The sequence below is a fragment of the Petaurus breviceps genome, unplaced genomic scaffold (genome assembly GCF_028583685.1).
Source record: "Petaurus breviceps papuanus isolate PSGF00001 unplaced genomic scaffold, PetGlider_PUasm1.0 175, whole genome shotgun sequence".
Lineage (NCBI taxonomy): Eukaryota > Metazoa > Chordata > Mammalia > Diprotodontia > Petauridae > Petaurus > Petaurus breviceps.
The window spans coordinates 8,436,487-8,460,653 of NW_027185764.1; the positions used below are offsets into that span (position 1 = coordinate 8,436,487).

General features: G+C 39.1%; 2 protein-coding genes across 3 annotated transcripts in view; one reads left to right on the forward strand and one right to left on the reverse strand.

The window, feature by feature from the left end:
- Positions 1–24,167, reverse strand: part of ARPC1A (actin related protein 2/3 complex subunit 1A) — a 341,638-nt gene that overhangs the window by 308,998 nt on the left and 8,473 nt on the right. The window lies entirely within an intron of this gene.
- SMURF1 (SMAD specific E3 ubiquitin protein ligase 1) overlaps positions 1–24,167 on the forward strand; it is a 110,358-nt gene that overhangs the window by 78,851 nt on the left and 7,340 nt on the right. For both annotated transcript variants that reach the window (XM_069084739.1, XM_069084741.1), the window contains exons 9-16: positions 1,177–1,323; positions 2,683–2,881; positions 5,038–5,141; positions 16,416–16,530; positions 17,464–17,642; positions 19,179–19,316; positions 20,361–20,481; positions 22,997–23,198. In XM_069084739.1, the coding sequence (XP_068940840.1) occupies positions 1,177–1,323; positions 2,683–2,881; positions 5,038–5,141; positions 16,416–16,530; positions 17,464–17,642; positions 19,179–19,316; positions 20,361–20,481; positions 22,997–23,198 (1,205 nt within the window). The remainder of the gene's footprint in view (positions 1–1,176; positions 1,324–2,682; positions 2,882–5,037; positions 5,142–16,415; positions 16,531–17,463; positions 17,643–19,178; positions 19,317–20,360; positions 20,482–22,996; positions 23,199–24,167) is intronic.

The following is a 24,167-nucleotide window of genomic DNA, read 5'->3' on the forward strand; positions in this document are numbered from 1 at the left end:
ACATTGTGCTATGATCACGTATGATTGGCTTAGCTCTTCTCAGCAATACAATGCTTCAAGACAATTCCAAAAGACTCATGATGGAAAATGCTATACATAATATCCAGAGAAAGAATTGATGTTGACTGAATGCAGATAAAAGCATAGTATTTTCACTTTTTAATTTTTTTTTCCTTTTGCAAATTGTAAAGTTTTTGCAAACTGCTCCTTCTTTTACAACATGGCTAATATGGAAATAGATTTTACATGATTAAATATCAAATTGCTTACCTTCTTAAGCAGGGGGTAGGAAGGGAGGAAAGGAGAAAATTTGAGAGTCAAGATTTTATTAAAAAATGAATGTTAAAAATTGACTTTACATGTAATTGGAAAAAGTAAGATACCATATAAAACCAAAACAAAAATTAATAAAAGACTTTGGATCACCACCCTCTCCCTATCCCCCCCCCCAAAAAAAAAATTTCCCTACGGGGAAATCAACACCTTTGAAGTGGTCAAGTGGACACCTCATTTTTGCTCTGAAGCATCTTGTGACTTTTTGTTTTTCAATATGAGGACATCATTACTATCTAATGTTATTTAGTTGTTAAAATTTTGTTTTAAAAAGTTGTTTAAAAATGCACCCTCTCTTCCTCTCCAAAATTTGTTTCATTCATTTGTTTACTTCACTTTTTATCTGTACATATGTGTCTTTTGTGCTTCTCTGAATTCTTCACGCTCATCATGTCCCATAGACTCAGGAGTGTTAGGTGACATACAGCATCAGTTTTTCAAACACTGTTACCGTAGACTTGTCACCTTTAAAAAGTTCGATGTGGGCTGGGAGTGTGTAATTCAAGGGAATATAATATTTAACTTTGTGAATTCAGGAATGTTTTAAGTCACATGATGCTGCAGTATCATTTCCTCTTGTATTTGCATTAGAACATCCAGGTAAAACAAATTCCTCTTAGATCAAATAGTTTCAAACCCTGAATGCTTAATTTTGATTTGTCAAATTTTCCTGCTGCATTGTGGCTTACCTGGAAGGCAGTTACTGTGCTCAGCATAACTTATGTTTGACCTTGCAGTCAAATGAACATACCATTCAGTAGAATTACAATGCTGTGGTTTTGATAAGCAGTTCATTCACTTCACCTTCCTAAGATGGAATAATCTTTATTTTTATATTGATAGAGACCTTAACAGTGTGAATTGTGATGAACTTGGGCCCCTGCCACCAGGCTGGGAAGTTAGAAGTACAGTTTCTGGGAGAATATATTTTGTAGATCACAATAACCGAACAACCCAGTTCACAGATCCAAGATTACATCATATTATGAAGTAAGTTTTTTCTTTTTCCTACTTTAATTTACAATTTAGCTTCAGGCTCTGAGTAAACTTTTTCCTAATATAACTGTTCTATAGGGTTAGTGAGCCATAAATGTAGTAAAATCTTCTAAGTGTTTCTTGAGTATTTACATATTTTAAAACCTGAAATTACCTATAAACAATACAACAACACTGCTGCCATATGCTGTTGCCACCTTTTTCTTTTTGTACATGTCCTAAATAAAATTCACTGAAACTATTATTAAGCAGTTCCATTAATAAAACTCTTATGTAAGCAACACTCTAATGAAATGTCATAGCCCTTAATGTATTCTTCGTGCTGGAGAAGTAAAATGAGATTTTTCATCAGTGCCCACTCAGCACTCACTGTAAATGCTACCCATAGGGGATAATGTTACCTATCAGGGCTTACTTACTCCCCTCATCACAGGGTAACTTTGAATTGAGAATTGTTGCAGATTAGTTATGCTCTTACAACAAAGCATCACAATTCTCCTCTGTGACATCTGATGTTTGTGGCAGAACTTGTATGAATCAGATGCTCTTAAAATATGTTTTCAGTTCTTTTTACTAGAATTATGCTCACTTTAAAATTGCAGGAAATAAGTGGGTTATTGTCTAGGCTCAAAAATCTGTTTGGTTTTACAATGCTTTAATGGTTGGTTCTAATTGAATTTGACCTATATTATTTGCATATTATGTATGTGTGTATGTATATGTGTGTTTGCACTCACACACACACACACACACACACACACCCCTCCTAGAGGTACATTATTCAGTAGTAACCCCTTTCAAGTTTTAATTGCCTATTTTCCCAAAAGTATTGTGGCATAGTACTGTTTCCTAGATACAATATTAGGGTCAAAGGAAAAAAGTTGCTTGATGAACTTTGTACTTGCATATCAAATATAATAAGAGCATCCTTTATAATATTAATGTAAGATGACAGTCGTCATCAACAGCTACCATGTTATAGGTTGAGAATGATATATCTATAATTCATGATATATAATTATGTTTCCTGGGATGTTTTATTAATAAATGTCTTAGTCTGTGTAATTATTTTGTAATGCTACATATATTATACTGAGACTTATTAAATTTAGTATTTTATTTTCCCCAGTTACATGTAAAAATAATTTTTAATATTCATTTTTAAAACTTTTGAGTTCCAGATTCTCTCCCTCCTTCCCTACCCTCCCTCATTGAGAAGGCACGCAGTTCCATATAGGTTATGGATATATATATGGTTATATATATATATAGTCTATAATGAGATTTTCAAACAATTTGCATTTCTTGGGCCTTTGTTTTTTGGAGTAAATTTTACTTTTATTTCCTTTTTAGTCACCAATGCCAACTAAAGGAACCCAGCCAGCCTTTGTCAGTGCCGAATGAAGGGTCGTTAGAGGATGAAGAGCTTCCTGCCCAGAGATATGAGAGAGATTTAGTACAGAAATTAAAAGTCCTTAGACATGAACTTTCTCTTCAACAACCTCAAGCTGGGCATTGTCGCATAGAAGTATCCAGAGAAGAAATATTTGAGGTATAGAACACTACAACTCTGAATGAGACACAGATTATAGATCCATAAAGTGGCCCAGTCAATAATAAAGCCATATTGTACTGATCAGAAACTGATAGAAATGGTCCATTCTGTGAGGAATTTCCATATTTCCGTGAGATGTGCTTTTATGTTTTGTTTCATATTTAGGCATCGGTTTCATTTCGAAATGAGGCAGGAGGAACTTGGTGTACATGTAAGGCCTGAATATTTTTAGGATCATGTTTCCTCTTAAGAAAGGTGGCATGGCATAGGGGCTAGAGCATTGCCTTGTGGAATCAGAAAGAGCTGAATTCATGTCCCCCTTCTGATACAAGCCCTGTGACCCAGTGTAAGTCACTTAACAGCTCAGTACCCAGGCAGCTCTTTCACATTACCCGTTTCTGCAGGGGCTGTGATTTACAGTGGCAGAGGGGGTCTCCTTAACCAGTAGAATCACAAGTGCACTTGTACTCTGTCCCCCACCCTGTCACCCTTCTTCCTCAAAAAACAGTTCCCCCAGGATGGTAGTTTAAACCTATACCTGAATACGTCAAAGTCTGTGGTTTGTATTGAAACGTATTATACAGGCATATTAAACTTTCTGTGCTTGACTACACTTGATGTCACAGCAATTTACACCTGTACAATCCTTGTGCTACAACAGACATGTATAGCACTTCTCATGGTTAGTACTCTCTTAATTCTTGATTTCTCTTTCCAGTGTAATTAGTTTCTTGTAAAATTTATTCTTCAGATCAGACAGTGTCTATGCAAGATGCCAAAAAATACTTAGACTTTTATCAGTTTAAAATTCTATCCTTCATGATGAGTTCCTTTACAGGGCATCCCTTAAGACCATGTTTCAAAACATGGTCAAAAAATCCCCCTAAGTCATCCCATTGTCTTTGGCCATCAGCAGATACTATGAACTATCAGTCTTTCTGAGGTAATGTCAAATGAGCAGAGGCAAAATGCAAAGCAGCAGACAGGAAGTTTAAATATTTTACATGTCTAGAGATGGCATCTGAGCTAATGAGACGTAAGTCAGCACTGAGGAGAGAGTTGTGATCTCTCCCTTGAGAAATCTCTCTTGGTTTCAAATGAAGAAAATTAATAATCTTAGAATTATGGGGGAATTTTATGGAGCATCCACTCCAAACTCTTCACCCCCCCCTCCCTTTTTTTTTTATATCAGGAAACTGAGATCTAAAGAAAACACTTGCCACCAAGCTGGAGCTAGAATTGGTCTCCTGAGGCCTACTACAGTGTTCTTCCTATACATTTATTTATACTGATTTTCTTAATGCTTAGAATAATTTTCATTATTATTGCTGATTTTAAGGTACATATTTAATCTTGTAGCTAATTTATTAATTTTCCTAAATTTAGATATACCTTACTGTTAACAGTGTTCTTTTCTCTTCTGTCCAACCTCCACACTCTCAGCGTTTACAAGAGTAAAACAAAAGTTTTATTTGAAACTCATTGCAACCTATGGCAAGTGTTTCTACTGCTAATTTGGAGCTTAGGTTGGGTTGGGGACAAGGAAGAATAAAATCAGTACCCTATTTTCATGGGATATAAGGGCCTGAAAAGTATTTAGCTGGTAATTTTAAAAGGGAGTTCTAATATGTTCTTATACTATTGAATTTCATATGATTTTAGAACCTTTTTAAAGGAAAACTCAGCTGAGTTTTGGTTGCCAGGGAATTTTTTTCATTCTCTCTTGGAAAGGAACAGAAACTGACTAGTAATTATTCCATTAAAATCCTAGTTCTATAAATGAGGTCTTCATTTTGGTTAAAATCTATTGAGTTATATTGAGAATTATCTTTAGAGAGTCCACTATCAAAATGGATGTCCTGAAGTAAACAAAAATTGCATTTACAATTAAATCCTGATTTTCCCTTCACTATATACCAGTAGGCATTTGATAAATGTTTATTGATTGACTTTTATATTTTAATACTTATCGGAGTGCAAGATGCTAAAAAGAATGGAGAAATAGACAAGCTGAATCCCTAATAAAAGAAACTCTGATTCAGAAACTTCCTGTTAACCCATATCATTGTAGAAAATCTGTTTTCAGTGCTATTGTGATTTTTGAAAATAAAGGAAAGAGTCACCTCTCTGAAAACTGTTGTTTTCATATGCAGGAATCTTACCGTCAGATAATGAAGATGAGACCAAAAGACTTAAAAAAGAGGTTAATGGTGAAATTCCGTGGTGAAGAAGGCCTGGACTATGGTGGAGTGGCCAGGTGAGATTTGAATTATTCTGCCATATTAGCCTGGCTGTAATAAGTTATTTTAAAAAGCAAATGTATGCACACCTTAAAATACACAAGCACATCAGTGATGCTAATTTAATCATCCTAGAGCAGTGGAGACATCAAATGGCTACTCTCCTTACTGCAAGGAGCTTTCGTAGACACTCCCTTGGTAAAAAAAAATATATATAAGAAAGAACTCAATGCATGTAGCAAAAGAAGGTTGTCAGGAAGTACAAGTCCTTAGCCATTCCTTTTTGAAGCTGGACCTTTAAACCTATGCATATGATTCCTTTGCAATCTACTTAAATTTGAAACTTGAAGAAGTCTCTAGTGAAGTAAACATTGCCATAGATATATATTCCTTAAAATCTGGATGTGTAAAATGAATGTTTAAAAAAATTGGTATCTTCTGTTTTAACATCACCTTCATTTTCAAATATATTGCTCCCTTCTCTCCTAACCAATGAACCATTAACTTGTAACAAAAAGCATAAAAGAAAGAAAAGGGGAGAAAAAGGCAGTTCGGTAAAACTAACCAATATGTGAAGCTCATGTAAAAGTATATGAACTATTCTACACCCAAACCTGTGTGAAGAAGAGAGGAGGGTATATTTTTTATCTCTCCTTTGGGGACACACACTGTTCTTAATTACAGTGTTCAGTTTCATTAAAATAAATTTCTTTTAGAAGTATTAAATAAGGTCATTATTTAGAAGAACCCTGAACTGAATAATCTCATAATATTTTGATGTGTTTGAATTTTCATGTCTCTCAGATTTTCTTTGAAATAGCTCATGCTACAACTTAGAGGGCTTTAAAGGGTTTGGGTTTTTTAAGACAACAATCTAAATTTCCAAGTAGGTTTTGTTCCCTTACAGAATTATTGCTGTTATTTCTTCAGATTCATTGGGGCTTCTAATTTCTCTCTAATAATTGCTCTTAAATCTAAGCTCAACTTTATTTTCCTTTTCTTAGCCAAAGTAGTCTTGACTTGCTTTTCCAAGTCTCATTCCTGTTATAACTGCTATTCATTGTCCTAGAGAAACTACTTTCTTTCTGACAAAGTTTTACTTGCAGTGATCCTGAGTAAAAACTGATTTCCTGACAAGAGGCCATTATTTCTCCCACCCCATCCCCTTCTTGGTATGAATCTTTCCATTTAACTGCTTACATTACTTATTAGCACTGTGCTTGGCACAGAAGAGGCTTAATAAATGTTTGTTTTTAAAAAAAGGAACCCAGTTCCCACATTCTCTTCTTTAGTTGAGTCTCTCAAACTGTCCTTTGCTCTGCCTTTCTTAGAACAATTTCTGAGCATCACTTTTATGACAGTTGTAAATGTAGGGTGTGTAGTCTTTCTGTCTTTTCAGTAACTTTGCCTTTTAAAGGATAAATTATCCTAATTATAAGGTGACCTTGAGTTCTTGAAGACTTTGACAGTAGGATATAATCACCTAGCTGGAAAGGCTTTGAGTACTGTGCCAGTAAATAGACTTATCTAAGGATCAGTCTGATTGTATCAAGAAAAAGTTGGCCACTTCATGATGAATTTTCTAGACATAACTCATGAAACCATTTATTGAGGCACTGAGGGCTTTCATTCTGCATTGGTGGAGAGAGTACCCACATTGATAAAAGTCAGATGTTTTGAAGTATTATAGCACGTATCTCCCTGTATCTGCCTTCTTCCTTAACTCTTCTTGTCCCTAATCTCCATATTGCATAGAAATCTTCAAGACTTTTGACCTCAGAGTTTTTCCTTCCAAGTCCTTCTGACCTCAAAGCTCTTCCTTGCCTATCATCTTACTCACAGTCTCTACAACATAACTGATGTTCATCTTTACCTTCTCTGTGCCTCTGCTGAAATCCTTCCATATGCCTTAATCGCTTCCTGTCTAGACAATTGCAATTCCTGGGCTTTTTGGAAAATAGTTTTCCCAAATCCTCAAACTTTGGGGACAATTCAGTTTTTTATTTAAACCATTTTTTTCTTTCTCATAAGGAATATATTATCAGAATGCTTTCTGGTGTGGATAGTAGTCCTATCCCTTTCAGAATTATTTATATCCAAATATAATTCTGAAGTTTCTTTCTGCTCTTTGAAGTTAAATGTAGATTTATTTCTTAGTGTATCTATGATCTTGAACCTGTTTCCATACTGATCTCTTTATTGTCTGTAATAGAAAGTTCCATTTACCTTTGCCCTTTCTGTTCCTATTGTCATGAGCTCATAGGATCATAGGTTTTAGAATTGGAAGGGACCTTAGAGATAGAGATCATTTCACAGCCAATCTCTCATTTTACAGATGAGGAAACTAGAGCTCGGAGAAGTGTGTAGGTGCCTTTGCTCAAGGTTACATTGCTACGCCCAAGGTTATGTAGTTAATAAGTAAGACGACCAAATTGTGAACCCAAGACCTCTGTCCAGTGCTCTTTCTGTTACACCACGTTGTTGGTTTTTTTGCCTGAATCAATGAGAAATCCTCTGAGATAATTCATTGCTTCTCTTTTGATCAAGGATATCTTTCCTTAGTTGTAATTTTTGTTAGAAAAATACATGACATAGAAATTGTAGAAAGTTGCACTTCTGACTTGCATTTTAGAATGTTTTGTGGGCAGTGATTTGAGGGTCAGAAGGAACAGTTTCCTGATCTGGAGCTCTACACTGCTGTAACAACCTTTGAACACGGCCTTCTAGACCTGCCTCTGCCTCCTCTCACTCATAGTGCACATAGCTGTTGGATTAATCTTGTTGCCACATAAGACTCATTGTAATTCTCCAGCTCAGGATTCTCTAATGACTCCCTATTGCCAGTAGTATCCAATTAGTATTTACTGAGTGCCTCCTATGACCCTAGGACGCAGGGACAAAATCAACAATAGCCCTGCCTTCCAAAGGAATTACATTTTACATGTAAGTACACATGTATGTTGCCTGTGCATTTTTACACACGTGAATTTGAGAAGAGAGAGAACCCTGATACATATTGGGGTGTCAGGAAGTCACATTGGACACAAGAATTCTAAGAGGTAGAGGGGGAGAAGCAAGTGCCTTCTAGGGATTGGGGGATAGACTCTGTGAAGGCACAAAATTGGGAGATGGAGTATAAAATACGTTAAATATCGTGTATGGAGTATTGTGTATATGATACTATAATTAGGCCGTTTTAATTGGTGGTGTAAAGAGGGTAGTTTAATACATAGAAAGGTAGTTTAAAGCGAGATTGTACAAGAATTTAAAATCTAAGCTGGATAGTCTGTATTTTATCCTGGAGACAGTAGGGAGTCACCAAAAGTATGTAAATAGGAGAGTGACATAGTGTTTGCTTTAGGAAAATTATTTGAAAAGCTCTGTGGAGAAATAATTAGAGATGAAAGAGACTGGAATCATCTTTGAATCCAATTAGGAGATTGTTGGAATTGTAGGAGTAGTAGATGATGGCAGAGACCTGAACTAGGGCCATCGAGTAAGAAAAAAAACACATAGGGGAGATTATGAGCATAGAATCTGCATGACTTGGCACCTGAGGATGTGGGATATGGGGGTTGCATTGATCACAGAGTCGCAGATTCATTCATGAATCAAGTATTTCTTGGGGCTAGGGAGATGAGACAAGAAAGAAGCGCCTCCTGCCCTCGAGCAGCAGAGGAGAAACAGCCCTCGCCCAGAAAACTTAATACGCGATAGCTACGCGGTGCCGGGACCCTGAACTCTCCTTACTGCGCTCTCAAACTCAGCCTCTTCCCAGTTCCCGTGGCCGCCTTCCTTCCAGTGGCAGGTTTGGAGGATGAAGTACCAGCCTCCTCCCAAAGCTTTCCTGTATGGAGGTTAAGGCCTGGACTTTGCAGCTAATTCTCCATTTTCTTTCTGCAGCTTTGCCTGGTTGGGCTTCATGGAATAAGACGCCCTCGTGTTGAACTCCACCCGTTTTCCCTCTTTCCAGCTTCCTTTTGTGTCTTGTCTTCCCCCGTTAGATTATAAGCTTCTTGGGGTCAGGAACTGTCTTTTTTCTTATTTGTATCCCCAGCACTCAGCACAGGGCCTGGCACATAGTAGGTACTTAATGTTTGTGGAGTGGGAGGGAGGGGGTTCTAGTGAAGGGTGAGAGCTCCTGTGAAGTGCAGTGAGCCTGGAGAAGTCGGGTGGAGGGCTTCAGGCCAAACAGAAAAATTTCTGTTTTATCCTAATAGTAAGGGGGAGCTGCTCTGGAAGAGAGAGAATGAAGCCAAGAAGACTAATTGGGAGGCTATTGCAGTGACCTGGGTTTGAGGAGATTGGGTCTTGAATGAACCAGGATGAGAGCTGTATGAGTGGGGAGCAGAGAGCAGGAGTGATACATACCGGATAATCCTGAAGTTGTGAGCCTGGGTACTGGAGAAATAAGGGTGCCCTCAATAGACAGAGGGAAGGTTGGGAGAAGGGGTGCTGCTGTGTGCCAGGCAGCGCGCTAAACACTTTACAAATATTAGCTCATTTTTTAGACAAAAAAGATTGGGATCAGTCTCCAGACATGTTGAGTTAAAGCTGCTCACAGGTCATCCGGTTGTTATTGCAGGACTGGAGTTAGGGAGAACTGTTAGGGCTGAATATAAAGATCTGGAAGTCATTTACATAAAAAGTAATTAAACCCTGGCAGCTAGGTGGTGCAGTGAATAGAGCACTGGCCCTGGAGTCGGGAGGAGCTGAGTTCAAATGCAGCCACAGACACTTAACACAAAAACTAGCCATGTGACTTTGGGCAAGTCACTTAACCCCAATTGCCCCTCCAAAAAGCAGAAAAAAAAAGTAATTAAAGCCATAGGAAATTATAAAACAATGACCAAGAAAGAAAAAGAAAAGGACCATAGACAGAATGTGGGACACACCTGTACTTAAGGGGTCAAACGTATATATTTATCTACCAAGGGAAGCTAGGGAATATTCTGATCAGAGCAGTAAGTAGAATAATATTAGCTAATAATGATAGAACAATATTAGTTAACAATAATAAAATAATAATAATAAGAGCTAGTACTTACAGGGCGGCCAGGTAGCACAGTGAGTAAGAGCACCGGCCCCAGTGTCAGGATGACCTGGGATTGAATCTGGGCTCAGACACTTGTCACCCACCCAGAAACACCTGGCCGTGTAACCTTGAGCAAGTTACTTAACCCCAATTGCTTAAAAAAAAAAAAAGAGCTAGTACTTACATAGGGCCACTCACTGTGCTTTACAAATATATAATTATGCCCAAAAAGTTAGTAAAGAGAGCATATCCTTTGACCCAGTGATAGCACTCTGAAGCCTATATACCAAAAAAGATCAAAGGAAGAGGAAAAGGTCCTACATATATATATATATATATATATAGAGAGAGAGAGAGAGAGAGCAGCTCTTTTTTGTAATAGCAGAGAACTGGAAATTAAGCAGATATTCATCTATTGGAAGTTGGCTAAATAAATTATGGTATATGAATGTAATGGAATACTATAAGAAACAAGGAACCAGGGTATAAGGGAAGAAACCTGGAAAGATTTACATGAGGTACCTGACTAACACAGTCATCATCTATGATTAGTAAAGGACTGTGATGAAGCATGCTACCTATTTCTTGAGTGAAATGATAGACCTAAGGTACAGAATTAGATAAATTTGTCAGACAAGACCAAATGTAGGAATTTGTTTTGTTTGATTATATTTGTTACAAGAATTTTTGGAGGTGTGTTTTTTTTTCTTCCAGTGGGAAAAGGGGGGGATAGTAGGTAGTTCAGAAAAAAGAAAAGAAATAGGGTAATTGAAGCATTTCGTTAAAGTGCAGAAAATAGGACAAACTAGAATGATAGCTTCGAAAGGTACCCATTGAATTATGCATTTCAAAATGAAGGAAAACAGCATATAATAGAAATTTGTCATTTCCCTCTTTCTTCTATGTGTGTGTGTGTGTACTCATTTATTTGATGTTAATACCATTTTTAAAAAGAGAAGAGAGTTGTGTTGTAGATACATTGAGTGAAAGATGCTTGCATAACATCCATTTGGAAATGTCCAGTAGGCTACTAACTATCCTTAATACTTCCTTTTTCTTAATCCCATTTTACTTCCTGTCCTCGACCTACATGCATTTCTGTAACCTATCACTCGTGCCTAGGACACATTCTTTTTTTTTTCCTTTTTTTTTAAGCATTAATTAAAGGCCTATTGTGTGCCAGGCAATGTGCTGAAAACAAATATTAGCTCATTTAATCCTCATCATGGCCTTAGAAGGTAGGTGCTTATATTATATCCATTTTACAAGTAAGGAAACTGAGGTAGACTACATTAAGTATCTTGCCCAGGGGTCACAGCTAGTGAAAGTCTTCAGGTTAGATTTCAGCTCAAGTCTTTCTGACTCCAGGCCCAGCATTCTATCTGCTGTGTCCCCTAGCTGTCAATAAAATTCATTAAATGCCTGCTCTGTGCCAGCCACTATGCTAAGGGCTAGGTATACAAAAAGAGGCAATCCCTGAAGACAGTCCCTGCCTTCAAGTAACACACAATCTGATTCGAGAGATAACAAGCAAACAAATATGTACAAACAAGCTGTGTACAGGATACATAGGAAATAATCAACAGAGGGGAGAACTTCAGAAGAGCTTCCTGTAGAAGAGAGGATTTTAGTTGGGATTTACAGGAAGCCAGAGAGCCAGAAGACAGAAGTGAAGAGAGAAGGCCTTCCAGGCATGGGGGACAGCCAGAGAAAATGTCTAGAGCCAAGAGTTTGGGGTGTTTTATTCTTAGAACAGCCAGGAGTCCAGGGTCACGGAATGGAAAGGTATAGGTAGGGAAAAAGGTTTTAGAGAACTAGAAGGGGCTAGGTCACGAAGGGCTCTGAACACCAAGGAGAGCATTTTGTATTTCTTACTTAAGGCAGTAGGGAGCCACTGGAATTTATTGAGGACTGAGGTGGGATTTGGAGAGGGAATGAGGTGATATGATCAGACCTTCATTTTTGGAAAATAACTTTGGTGGCTGAATAGAAAATGAATTGAAGTGGGGAGAAACTTGAGTCAGGAAGGCCCATGAGCAGACTAATATAATAGTCCAGGTGTAGGGTGATGAGGGTTTACGCCAGAGTGGTGGTAATACTGGAGGATCCTGAGGGATTGGGAGGATGGTGCTTGTTCCATGTACAATAATAAGGAAGGTGGGAATGGGGGACAGTTGAGGGGGAAAGACAATGAGTTTTGTTTTGGACATATTGAGTTCAAGGTGTCTACTGGACATCTAGTTCAAAATGTCTGAAAGACAGAAGGAGATGTGAGATTGGAGGGCAGGATAGGTAGATATGAGAATTGTCAGCATAGAGATGATAATTAAATTCATGGGAACTGATGAGATCACTAAGTAGTTTAGAGGAAGAAGAGGAGAGAACCCACAGCAGAGGTCTGTGGGATACCTACTGTTAGAGGGCATGATCTGGATGAAGATTCAGCAGAGGAGACTGAGAAAGAGTGGTCAGGTAGGTAGGAAGAGAACCAGGAGAGAGTGGTGACCTAAAAACCTAGAGACAAGAAAGCAGTATCAAGGAGCAGAGATGGTGATCATCAGTCAAGAAGGCTGCAGAGAGGTGGAGATTGAGGATTGAGAAAAGGCCATTGGATTTGACAGTTAACATCTTTGGTAACTTTGGAGAGAGCAGTTTCAGTAGAGTGCTAGGGTCAGAAGTCAGATTAAGGAGTTAAGAAGAGAGCGAAAGAAGGGAAAATGGAGGCACTCATTGTAGATGACCTTTTCTTTTAGTTTAGCCACAAAGGGCAGAAGAAATATAAGATAACAGTTAGCCAGAATGGAAGGATCAAGTGAGGGCTTTATGAGGATCAGGAAGATAAGAGCATGTTTGGAGGCAGTAGGAAAAGAGCCAACAGTCAGGGAGAGATTGAAAATGAGTGTTAGGAAAAGAAAAAAGAAAATGAGTGTTAGAATGGGGAAAATGGGGGGGGGGGGCAGTTTGTTGGAGGAGGAAGGATGGAATGAGATTATTTGTTAAATTAGGAGGATTTGTTTTGGTAAGGAGTAAGGCCACTTCTTTGTGTGAGAAGATAAGAGTGAAGAAGGAGAGAATGCCAGAAGGCATATGTGTGATTGGAGATGCTGGGGCTTGGCAGAATACAGTCATTGAAATGATAAGGAGGCTAGGCACTCAAGAGGACAGGGTAGAGTTGGATTTACTCCCAAAGGGGTCAGGATGGGAGGAAGAGGAGGGAACGGCTGGGAATTGAAGGTCACGGTGCCAACAAAAAGTTGAGTTTTGTCAGGGAAGGCAGAGGGAGAGGTAAAAAGCCAATAGATTATAGTCAAGTAAGGAGCGTTCAGAATTCTTGAACATGGAAGTGGTAGTCATAGGTGATATCGAGATTAAAGGCAAGACCATTTTTGTGTGGGGCCAAGACTGGGTGGGTGAAGGAGTAGGTCATGGGAATTGAGTAGGCAGAGTGGTTAAGGTATTTTAACCACTAAAAATTAAGGTAATTTAACTACTCTGATATTTGAGGGAGGGTTAGTATGTATGTTGAAGTCCCCTAGCATGAGGTATAGGGTGTTGGAGAAGAGAGAATTGTGAGCCAGGAGGAGGAAAGGGGATTGACCTGGAGGTGTGTTGACAACAGCTACCAGCATTTTGAGTGTGTGGTAGAGATGAATAACTTCAAAGGAGAGGAGTTTACTGAGCGTAGGAAAAGAACCTGCCATGAGTTCCAGCTCCCTGCCTTGACAGATGTGCTGAGGGGAATGAGTGAAGGTGCAGCCAGGGAGGTGGAGTCATCAGTGGGGAGGGAAGTTTCACTACTAGCTGGCAGATAAGAGAGAGAAAGGGGGCAGCCAGGTGGCACAGCGAGTAAGAGCACCTACCCCTGAGTCAGGATGACCTGGGATTGTATCCGGGCTCAGACACTTAGCACCACACCCAGAAATAACTGGCCTTGTAACCTTGAGCAAGTTACTTAACCCCAATTGCTTTAGAAAAAAAAAAGAGTGAGAGAAAAAGATTCAGGATGAAAGGAAGTTTGTTGCCTATGGAACAGACCTTCCAGAGAGCACAGTGGAAGGTGTGGGTGACATTTGTTTGAGCTTTGGAGTGGGAGGGTGGGAAAAGGGAATCAGTCTCTGGGAGCTGGAGCATGGAATATGGACGATGACCTGGAGGGATTCAGGATCACTAGGATGTATGGGATGTCACCATGTGCGAGAATATTCGTTATCACTGAGTAGAAGACTCCACTCCTCTTCCCAAGGGATGCTGGAGATCAGTCTGGAACCAAGGACAGCATGGGGTGGGAGGCCCTGGCTCAGTACTTCTCTTCCCTCTGACAGTGGCACAGCAAGAGAAGGAAGTCCCACTCCCCCCACCCTGAGACTTTCCTCTTTTTAAAAAAAATTTTGTAAGTAGTATTTTATTTTTTTGAATTACATGTAAAGATAGTTTTCTGCATTTATTTTTTATAAGATTTTGAACTCCAAATTTTTCTCTTTCCTCCTTCCTTCCCATTCATCCTCCCCAAGAGAGCAAACAATCTGATATTAGTTGTACTTCTGCAGTCATGTTAAACGGCAGTTTGATATAGGTTCCACATCAGTCATTTTGTGAAAGAAGAATCAGAACAAAAGGGGAAAACCACGAGATAGAAAAAACCAAGAAAGTGAAAATAGGGTGCTTCGATCTGCATTGACTCCCTCGTTCTTTCTCTAGATGTGGATAGGATTTTCCATTCCATTGAGTCTTTGGAATTGTCTCGGATCATTTCATTGCTGAGAAGGGCTAAGTAGATCTTGGGTGATCATTATACAGTGTTGCTGTTACCATGTACAGTGTTCTCATGGTTCTGCTCACTTCACTCAGCATCAGTTCTTGTAGAGACTTTTCCTCTTTATCCTTCAGGGACAGACGGAGCAAGAGATGGAAGAGCTGTGGTCAAAGGGAAGGTTGCTCTGCTTTGTATGGAGAGAGTAGGCTTGTGATTAGAGGAAGGTCTCCTTCTTCTTCTACCTGGAGACAGGAAACCAGGTGGGCTTGGCAGGAGAGAAGTTGCTTTGGGACAGATGGGAAGTGTCCTGCTGCCAAGCCTCATCTCAGGACACACATAGCAAGAAAGGGAGGCATGCAGTCTCCATCCCTCATCACCTGAGCCTGAAGTGGTCACCTCTGCTTATTGAAATCCTTTTCTTCCTTCAGGTTCTGGTTCAGGCACCACCTGTTCCACCTCAGTCACAAATGACCTTTTCCTTTATTGGTAGCACTTAATTTATTACTTTTCCAATACTTGTTGCGACTGATTTTCAGTTTGGTGGGGAAGGCAAGGAGTTCAGATTAGCAGTTACATCAATGTAGGGAACTCCCTCTACTGATGTAGATAGCAACATCTTTAATGCATAGTCTTCAGCAGTTGTATAGGGTTCTGGAAAGTTAAGTGACTGGCCCATGATCACATAGCCAGTTTGTGTCAGAGTCAGGATTTGGAACTCATCTTCCTGGCCAGCCTTTTATCCACTACACCAGGCTGCTTTTCCATTTTGTAGTGTGATGTTTCATGTTGATTCAGTAGCTCCCAAGTAGATTGTTAGGTCTGTGAAGACAGGGACTCCTCTTTAGCCCCTACCACTTAACATAGGGCTTTGCTCACTACATGCTTATTAAATTTTAAAATGTCCTTATGTTTGTATCTACCAAATCCTTTCAAAGTAAGCACAGTGCCTTGAACAGTTTCATTTTACAGAAAAAGAAGTGTTTTAAAATCCTTAAACTATGTAAATACATAAAGTATCCAAGTCATGTGGATTAAAACCCTCAGGTACTTCCAACTGTCTCAAAAATGAATTTCAGTAACAGTTTCCTTTTGTCTTAGTCTCATTAAATCTATCTGAGTAGGACTGAGTAATCCAGCCCGTGTTAGGTCACTGAATTCTCTTCTTTGAGAAAGTTTATTGGAGGGTAGTTTCTGCTGTTTGCTTTGTATCTTCTGCTCTCATCCTCCCCTTCCCTCCCTCCCTCCCACCCACCCACACACTACCTAGTGTTGTTATCAACACGTGTGTCTGGTAAATACTGAGTTGTTGAGGTCACAATTTTTGTTTAGTTTTTTTCTGTTCTGGGGTAATATGACTGACTCTTCTTTCTTATAAACGTGGATGTTTAACTTGTGTACACAGTGGATGCAGGTTGAATTCTATTAGGAATGGGTACTTTGGGATAAATGCCTTTCAAAGATGAAGATGCTCCTTTGTAAACTGAAATACTGTGTTATCTCTAGGGAGTGGCTCTATTTACTGTGCCATGAAATGCTGAATCCATATTATGGACTCTTCCAGTATTCCACAGATAATATTTACATGCTGCAAATAAATCCAGACTCTTCAATCAACCCTGTAAGTATTCAGAAACATAATGCCGATCGGTTTAACTGGCAGAATTTTTTAAAGCTGACTCTTAACATCCAATTAAATTTTGAATCTAGTCAATAAATAACTTGCTTATGTTCAGTAAAAACATTGAAAGTTTAAGTGAGGACTAGTTTGAGCTCAGAGATTTGGATAATTTTGTACTCCTGAGTTTTTAGTAAACAGAATCTGCAGGTGATTTGTTTTTGTATAGAACAGTAAATAAACTGAATTATTCCACGTGACTTTCTTTATAGTTATTTGAGAGAGTTCTGGCTAAGAGATGCTATATTCATCAAAGAAGTTCTATTTCCTAGGTTCATAAGTGCTGGACTTTGTTTTTCCAAGCAAAAAAGTTATATATCCATGTTTCTGTACTTATTGCTGATAAGAACTAGTGATCTCTGGATATTGTGGGTGGTTAATGTAGAGCAATACTTACCTATCACTTTTAAGTCAAGGTTTTACTTGAGCTTTACAACTTTCAACTGACAAGACTCAGAGTGATCCAAATCTAAACCAAAAATTGGTTTCTCTAGTTAAAAAGAATAAAAGGAATTTGTTAAAGTTTTGGGTCATTTAAGGTTATTTTTTTCACCGTCTTATTCTTATTGACAGATAAGGACTTACTAAATAAGGTTTGGGGACTTAACACATTAAGAGAATCGGGAAAAGAGTAATTGTGTCAGGGAGAATCTTTCCAAAATATAATTTTAAAATATATGCTTTATTATTTTTTATAGCTTTTCTTATATTTGCACATAAAAGAACAAATGAAACTAGGAAAAGAAAAATGAGACTTTTTTTTTTTATTATGGGTTGCCCTGCCTTCTTCCTGGCATGGAGACAGCAGACCACGAGATGGCAGCAGCTAGCTAGTCATTCTTCTGATCAGTTCTTGCTCTTTGGTGTCCCCTGCAGGATCATTTGTCTTATTTCCACTTTGTTGGGCGGATAATGGGTCTGGCTGTGTTCCATGGACACTACATCAATGGAGGTTTCACAGTTCCTTTCTACAAACAGCTACTGGGGAAGCCCATTCAGCTATCAGATTTGGAATCAGTTGACCCAGAGCTACACAAGAGCTTAGTTTGGATTTTGTAAGTACTGTGTATTTGCAGATGGCTTAAGTCTAAGACTCTTCCTGAGGGAAACAGGTAGCGATTCTATTGATTTCTTTTATCTCTGAGATGGCATGTGAGAAAAAGGAGAAACAGGAGTAAGTATGTGTGGAGGAGAATAAAAAGGAGAGATATAATAGATTACATTTATAAAAGAAAAAACATTTAGCTTTAAACATTTGACAGTTAAAAATATTTGCTGGTATTTAATCAGATTTTTCTAGTTTATAGTCCAGTTTCTTCTCCTTTTTGTTGATTTGTTGAGTTTAAACCACAATGACTAACAAACCCTAACCTTAGGTTTGCAGCGCCATGGTACATAATCCAGTTACCAAAGTGATATGGTATAAAGAGTAGTGGGCTCAGAATCAGTGATTGTAAGTTTGAATCCCAGCTCCAGCCCTTACCAGCCACTGGTCTTTGAGCTCTGTTGACTTGACTTCTCTGCGGTCCAGCTTCCTCAGCTATAAAATGTGAATGGTAACACTTGCACCAGCTACTTCGTCGTGTTGTTATGAGGAAAGCACTGTGTAAAATCCTAAAGCAGAGTATAAATGTGAACAATTGTTATTTCAGTAAGACCCATGAAATTTTCAAAGCAAAATTCATTTTTATTTTCTACTTTACTCAGACATGTTCTCCCATGCTTCAGGTGCTACCCACAAAATGCTGAGAGCTACACATTTTGAAGAATAAGTATGTTTTATAGTATTGGAGAGGCCCTAGCTTCAGTGCTAGCGATTGCCTGTTTGCATAGTTGAGATTAGGAGCAAATGAGTTGGACGGGAATCACTAACTCATTAATAAGGGCACGTCTCATTTCGTAGTTTTCCATTTGGACTGGAGTTGTAGTTAAGTAGTATAAGGAAATAGGAAGGAAAGCATCTTCTGAAGTGTTCCATCCTCTGCAGTTTATACTGTAGCATGCTATACCAGATACAGTAAATAGAAAAATCAAGTTCTAACGGTACAGTCAAAGACTTTTCATTTTCATTTGTCAATTCTGAATGTTGCTTAAAAGTCTATTTCTTTGACTGGGAAGCAGCATTAAGATACTTGCTTTCACAGTGTAGCATTGCATTCCCTCTTGACTCCGTTTCCACACTGCCTCCTCAGCACCTAAGCACTTAGGTTATACTAGAATCACATAGATTTTCAGAGCCAGAATTGAGATTGTAGATGATCTACCTAACTTTTTATAGATGACAGTTAAAGCCCAATGAGATTATAACCCACTCAGGGTCACATAGCTGGCTAATACTGGATCCGTGACTAGAACTCAGACTTCCTGATCCCCGTGTCTATTGTTCTTTCCACAATACCCCACTACCTCCCAGTCAGGATAAACTCCATGAAAGACAAGTACCAATTTTTTCCTGTTCTGACACTTCATAGTGCTCTGCACACATGCTCAGTAAAGGAGGTTGTTTTCTCCTCTTCCTTCTGATTCTGCCATTTACAATTGTGTTTTATAGTCGTAAAGGTCTAATTAACATGTATTTTTAACTTTGACAGAGAGAATGACATCACTCCTGTGTTGGATCACACTTTCTGTGTTGAACATAATGCTTTTGGGCGGATTCTTCAACATGAGCTCAAACCAAATGGTAGAAATGTTCCTGTTACAGAGGAGAACAAGAAAGAATATGTCCGGTAATACCCACAGGATCATCAGTAGCAGCAACAAATATATGTTGGGCACCTAAAGGGTGCATGGAAATGTACAATTCCCTGTTTACAAAGTTTAGATTAGACTTGGTCCCTGCCCTCAGGGAGCTCACGATGTCATGGAACAAGTCAAGACTCTAGTCTGACCACCCCTTATACTCATATTTTCATAGAGCCATGTTTACTGGAAGAAACCTCAAGAGGTTCTGAGATCCAGCGCCCTGTGGTTGCTGACTGTGATAGCCCTGCCTAGCAAGGCTCTACAGTGAACAAACATCTCTGCCCTAGGGACAGGGAAGAAGTGATGTCCCTTTCCTAAACTGGGAGCAAGCTTTTATAAGTGACTGTTTAGTTGTTAGTGCACAGGTGGGGATGATGGGACAGATTTCTGTGTCTTGGCTAGAAGGCCGACTTCCCAAGGAGTAACCTCACTCACCACAACCACACTAAAGTTTCCATAGTCAGGGTGACCCCCTCAGTCACAGGCAGGTTACTAGAGAATATGACACAAGGCAAAGAACCACACGCTCTGCTGGACCCTAATCTCTATTGCAGCCTGTTTTTCTACCTCTTACTCAAGGTAAATCATTATATAAACACTGACAATTTTGGAGGGATTTAGAGACATTTTTTTAAAGGTCATTTCTCTTTCCTTAAGCTATAGAATGGGTGCATATTTTTCTCTTGGTTCTAAGTTATATTTTTATATAAATACATTTGGAAGTGTCAGGGCATAGTTGAAGCAGTCGTGGTCAAGACCAGATTATTTCTAGTAGCCCAGTTCTGCCTAATTGGAAATATATAGGTGTGGGTTGGCATACTTGAAATTTGACAGTTCAGCTAGTTATTACTAAACTTTGGGGAGGGGGGGATGGTTGGGAGAGACTTACAGTGTGTCTACCTGCAATGCTTGCTTTTATCAGTTCTGACATCACATGTCAAGATTTCTTTAACTATCAATGGAGAAAAAAATCATTCCTTCCTGTACTGTTTTATACTGCTTCTAACTTCGGACTTTTTTTGTTTCAGGTTATATGTAAATTGGAGGTTTATGAGAGGAATTGAGGCTCAGTTCCTGGCACTTCAAAAAGGATTTAATGAGCTCATCCCCCAACACTTACTAAAGCCTTTTGACCAGAAGGAGCTTGAGGTGTGCACATTATCTTTAGTCGGAATGAAGGGCCGAGTCACGGCATTAAAGAACCTGAGGAACTGGGTTGGGGGCTCGTTATCTTTGTGACTGGATCACATCAGCATATTATAACCCATACTGCTTTGGGGCCTCCTTTTGAAACTGGTGACAGTGATGTCATACACCCCTGCTGCAGGAGCCCAGAGGGTGAAGGTGGTGAGTTCTGTGCAGGAGAGTCAAGAAAGTATCTTTTCCCTAACCAGACTCTTTCACTGCACTTTAAGCTATGTAGTGTGGACGTGGAGAAGCGGCCAGGGTCCTCCTTATGTCAGTAATATTTGGGTGATGTTCGTAAGTTACCCTTTAGCTTTTTCTGCTTCAGGGAAGGATAATTTGGCATCTCAGGCACAGTTGTGGTGAAATAATACAGGAACAAACTTCCTAAATGTGCTGAGGAAAAAGGTTTGATTTCCTTGAACTCCTCCTCATTCTTCCAACAGCTTCTCCTTCCAGTGTCCCAACTACCACATATCATGTAGGCTCACTTGCTGCTTCACTGTAACTGCTACATAATCACACTTTTATGTGTTATTTCCTACTGAGTCCTCACATCCCAAAGCAGTGGAAAAAAGCACATGGATGTTACTTCTTGATGAAAATGTCTGGTATCTAATGGATGTAGACCATGGACAGAGACCAGCTATAGAAAAGAGAGAGACTTAAAGGCAGCAGTTAGCAGAGGGAGTTCTCCTCGATCCCCTGCAAAAAATGGCCAGTAGACACTCTTAAGCACAGCTTGCTATCTGGCATTGTCCACGTTCCTCTGACAACTTGTAGTGTTTGGAATGGTAATGTTTGTTTATTGTTCCACTTGTCTCCTCTAAGAGAACTCAGACCCCAGAAGCTCCAACTCCCATCTAATGCCCTCTTCAGAGAAACATTCTGGATTAAACACACTGGATTAAAATACAAAATATATACAAACATGTCTATCTTTGGTTCTTTATGGGGAATGGTCTAGGATTCACAAGCCTTTGCTCATTATTAGCAATGGGATACTTGTCAACTCATGTGTGATACTATGAATTTTGCTGGTTTATAGTAATATTAATTTCCATAGAGATAGCTTTAAGGTTTGCAAGTCAGTAACTTGTTCCCTTTCTCCATTTATGATACAATATCCATGTCTTCTCCATTTTCCCTTTCTCTTACCACCATGCTTCCTTGAAGTCCATCAGTGTTTTTCTTTTCACTCCTTATCCTCTGTCATGCTGAGCTCCTCCTCTTCTCCTTTGGCACTTGGACCATTTCCACCTTGATGCTCCATAAACATCTCAAACTCACTCTGTTCCTTCCCCTTTGTCTAGGGTCTTTGTTATCTTTACAGCCATCTCAGATCACCTGCTGAGAGGGCAGCTGTGCTCACCTTTATACCATACTGAGCCCAGAGTATATTTCCATTTTACCAAAATTAACCTTTAGAAAACAGATGGATGATGGTGATGGGTGGTAGATACAGTATTTATTCATAGCATATTTGCTACTTAAATAAGTTCATTTCATATTTATTTGAATATGACTATTTGCTTTCAGTTCCACATTCTTAAATTTTTTTTCTTTTATAAACTTGACTAACTTCAACAAACATGAATATTTCCATATGCTTCTTAGGATAGGAAGGGAATTGTACATGAAACAATGAATATTAAATAGCATTTTAAAGTATGTAGTGAATGTAACACAGTAGTACTAGTAAGGCCCTGTTTGTGTCCCCTTTTGAAATCCTTTTTCCTCTATTTTAAAAATGTCTGTCCTTCTTTCCTTCTTTCTTTGTCACAAGCAGTATATTCATTCTCTCTCTCTCTCTCTCTCTCTCTCTTCCCCCCCTCCTTTTCTCCCCTCCATTTCCCTCTCTCTCCCACCCTCTCACCAGAGTTCAGTTCTAGCCTCAGACACTGACTAGCTCTGTGACCCTGGGCAAGTCATTTCACCCTATTTGCCTCAGTTTCCTCATCTGTAAAATGAGCTAGCAAAAGAAATGGCAAAACAATCTAGTATCTTTGCCAAGAAAACTCCAATGGGGTCATAAAGAGTCAGACATTACTGAAAACAACTAACTGATAACATGGTCAGGCAAAATAAATTCTTCTGTTGCTTATGCCTGAAAATGTTTGGAGTCACAACTGATCATTGTAATTCTACATTTACTAAGTCTTTATGTTGTGCAGAGCCCTAGGGTTGATACACAGTATAGTTCAGACTTAGTTGCTGCCTCATGGAGCTTATAGTCCCTATACAGATAATTGTAAGACATGAGAAAGGCACAGGACAAAATGATGTGCTGTGGGGTGTGGAGAGGAGCTAGCAGCAGTGAGGGTCAGGGAATGCTTCATGGAGGAACTGGCATTGGGAGCAAAATTGTTAGCTGAAGTATTTCATCTGGGGGTACAGTTCATTCTTTGGGTGTCTCTTAGCCACAACACATCATTTTACATTTGCTGTTTGAAGTAATTCTCTTTTAACACCTTCACAGCTCATAATAGGAGGCCTGGATAAAATAGACCTGAATGATTGGAAGTCAAATACCCGTCTCAAGCACTGCATGGCAGATAGCAATATTGTAAAATGGTTCTGGCAAGCAGTAGAAACGTTTGACGAAGAAAGGAGAGCCAGGTTGTTGCAGTTCGTGACTGGTTCAACGCGGGTTCCTCTCCAGGGCTTCAAGGCTTTGCAAGGTGACTGATGGGTGGGCTGGGGTCAAATGAGTCATTTAGCAGTTTAGTCAGTGACATGAAGGGCTGAGATCTCTATTTGTTTTATGAACTGTCTTTTTTTCAACTTAATATATGTTTTTTGCTATTAATAAATGTCTAGTACTCCTGAATGTTCTAAACCAAGGGTGGGGAGCCTGCAGGCTTGAGGCCACATGTGGCCCTCATCCAAACTTCACAGAGCAAATCCCCTTAATAAAAGAATTTGTTCTGTAAAACTTGGACTTAGTCAAAAGACCACAGCCGAGGACCTAGAGGGCCTCGTGTGGCCGCGAGGCTGCGTGTTCTTCACCCCTGTATCTAGACTATCTGGCAAATGCCCAGTATGTGCCAGGCACTGTGCTGTCAGATCTGAATTGTGACCAAATGGAGGAATGTTCCCATTAAATAAAGAAGCGAGATTGTTCCTGGTGATAGAACTACAAAGCCATGTAGCCGGTGAAAGTTCCAGAGGTCTCCAGACTATCTTCTTGGTTTCCAGATAGATTCTTACAATGTCAGAGGCAGAAGGGACCTTGGAGATCATTTAGTCCAGCATTTTTGCACACGAGGCGGCTAAGATGTTAGAACTCAAGGTTGTTTAATAGCAACAAGAACTTGTGTCTGCTGCCTCATAGTGTAGTGTCTTATTCATTGTACTGCTTGGCACATGGTTATATTGTTTTCAGAGATCTTGAAGGAGGAAGATCCACAGCTGTATTTTTTTTATCAAATTGTTCAATAATTTATTGTTAGAGGGATCAAAACCCTTTCTTATTGTCTTAATGGACTTGTTCTTTCAGCTTATGAGCTTTAAGGTCAATGATATATCTTCGTGTATGATTGAGTTAAAAAGGTTTCAAAATTTTAAGAAAGGTACTTTTGAGATAACGTTTTTTAATGCTTTAAGGTACAGGTGGAAGTGTCAATAGTAGTAAGGTATATTAAAAGGAG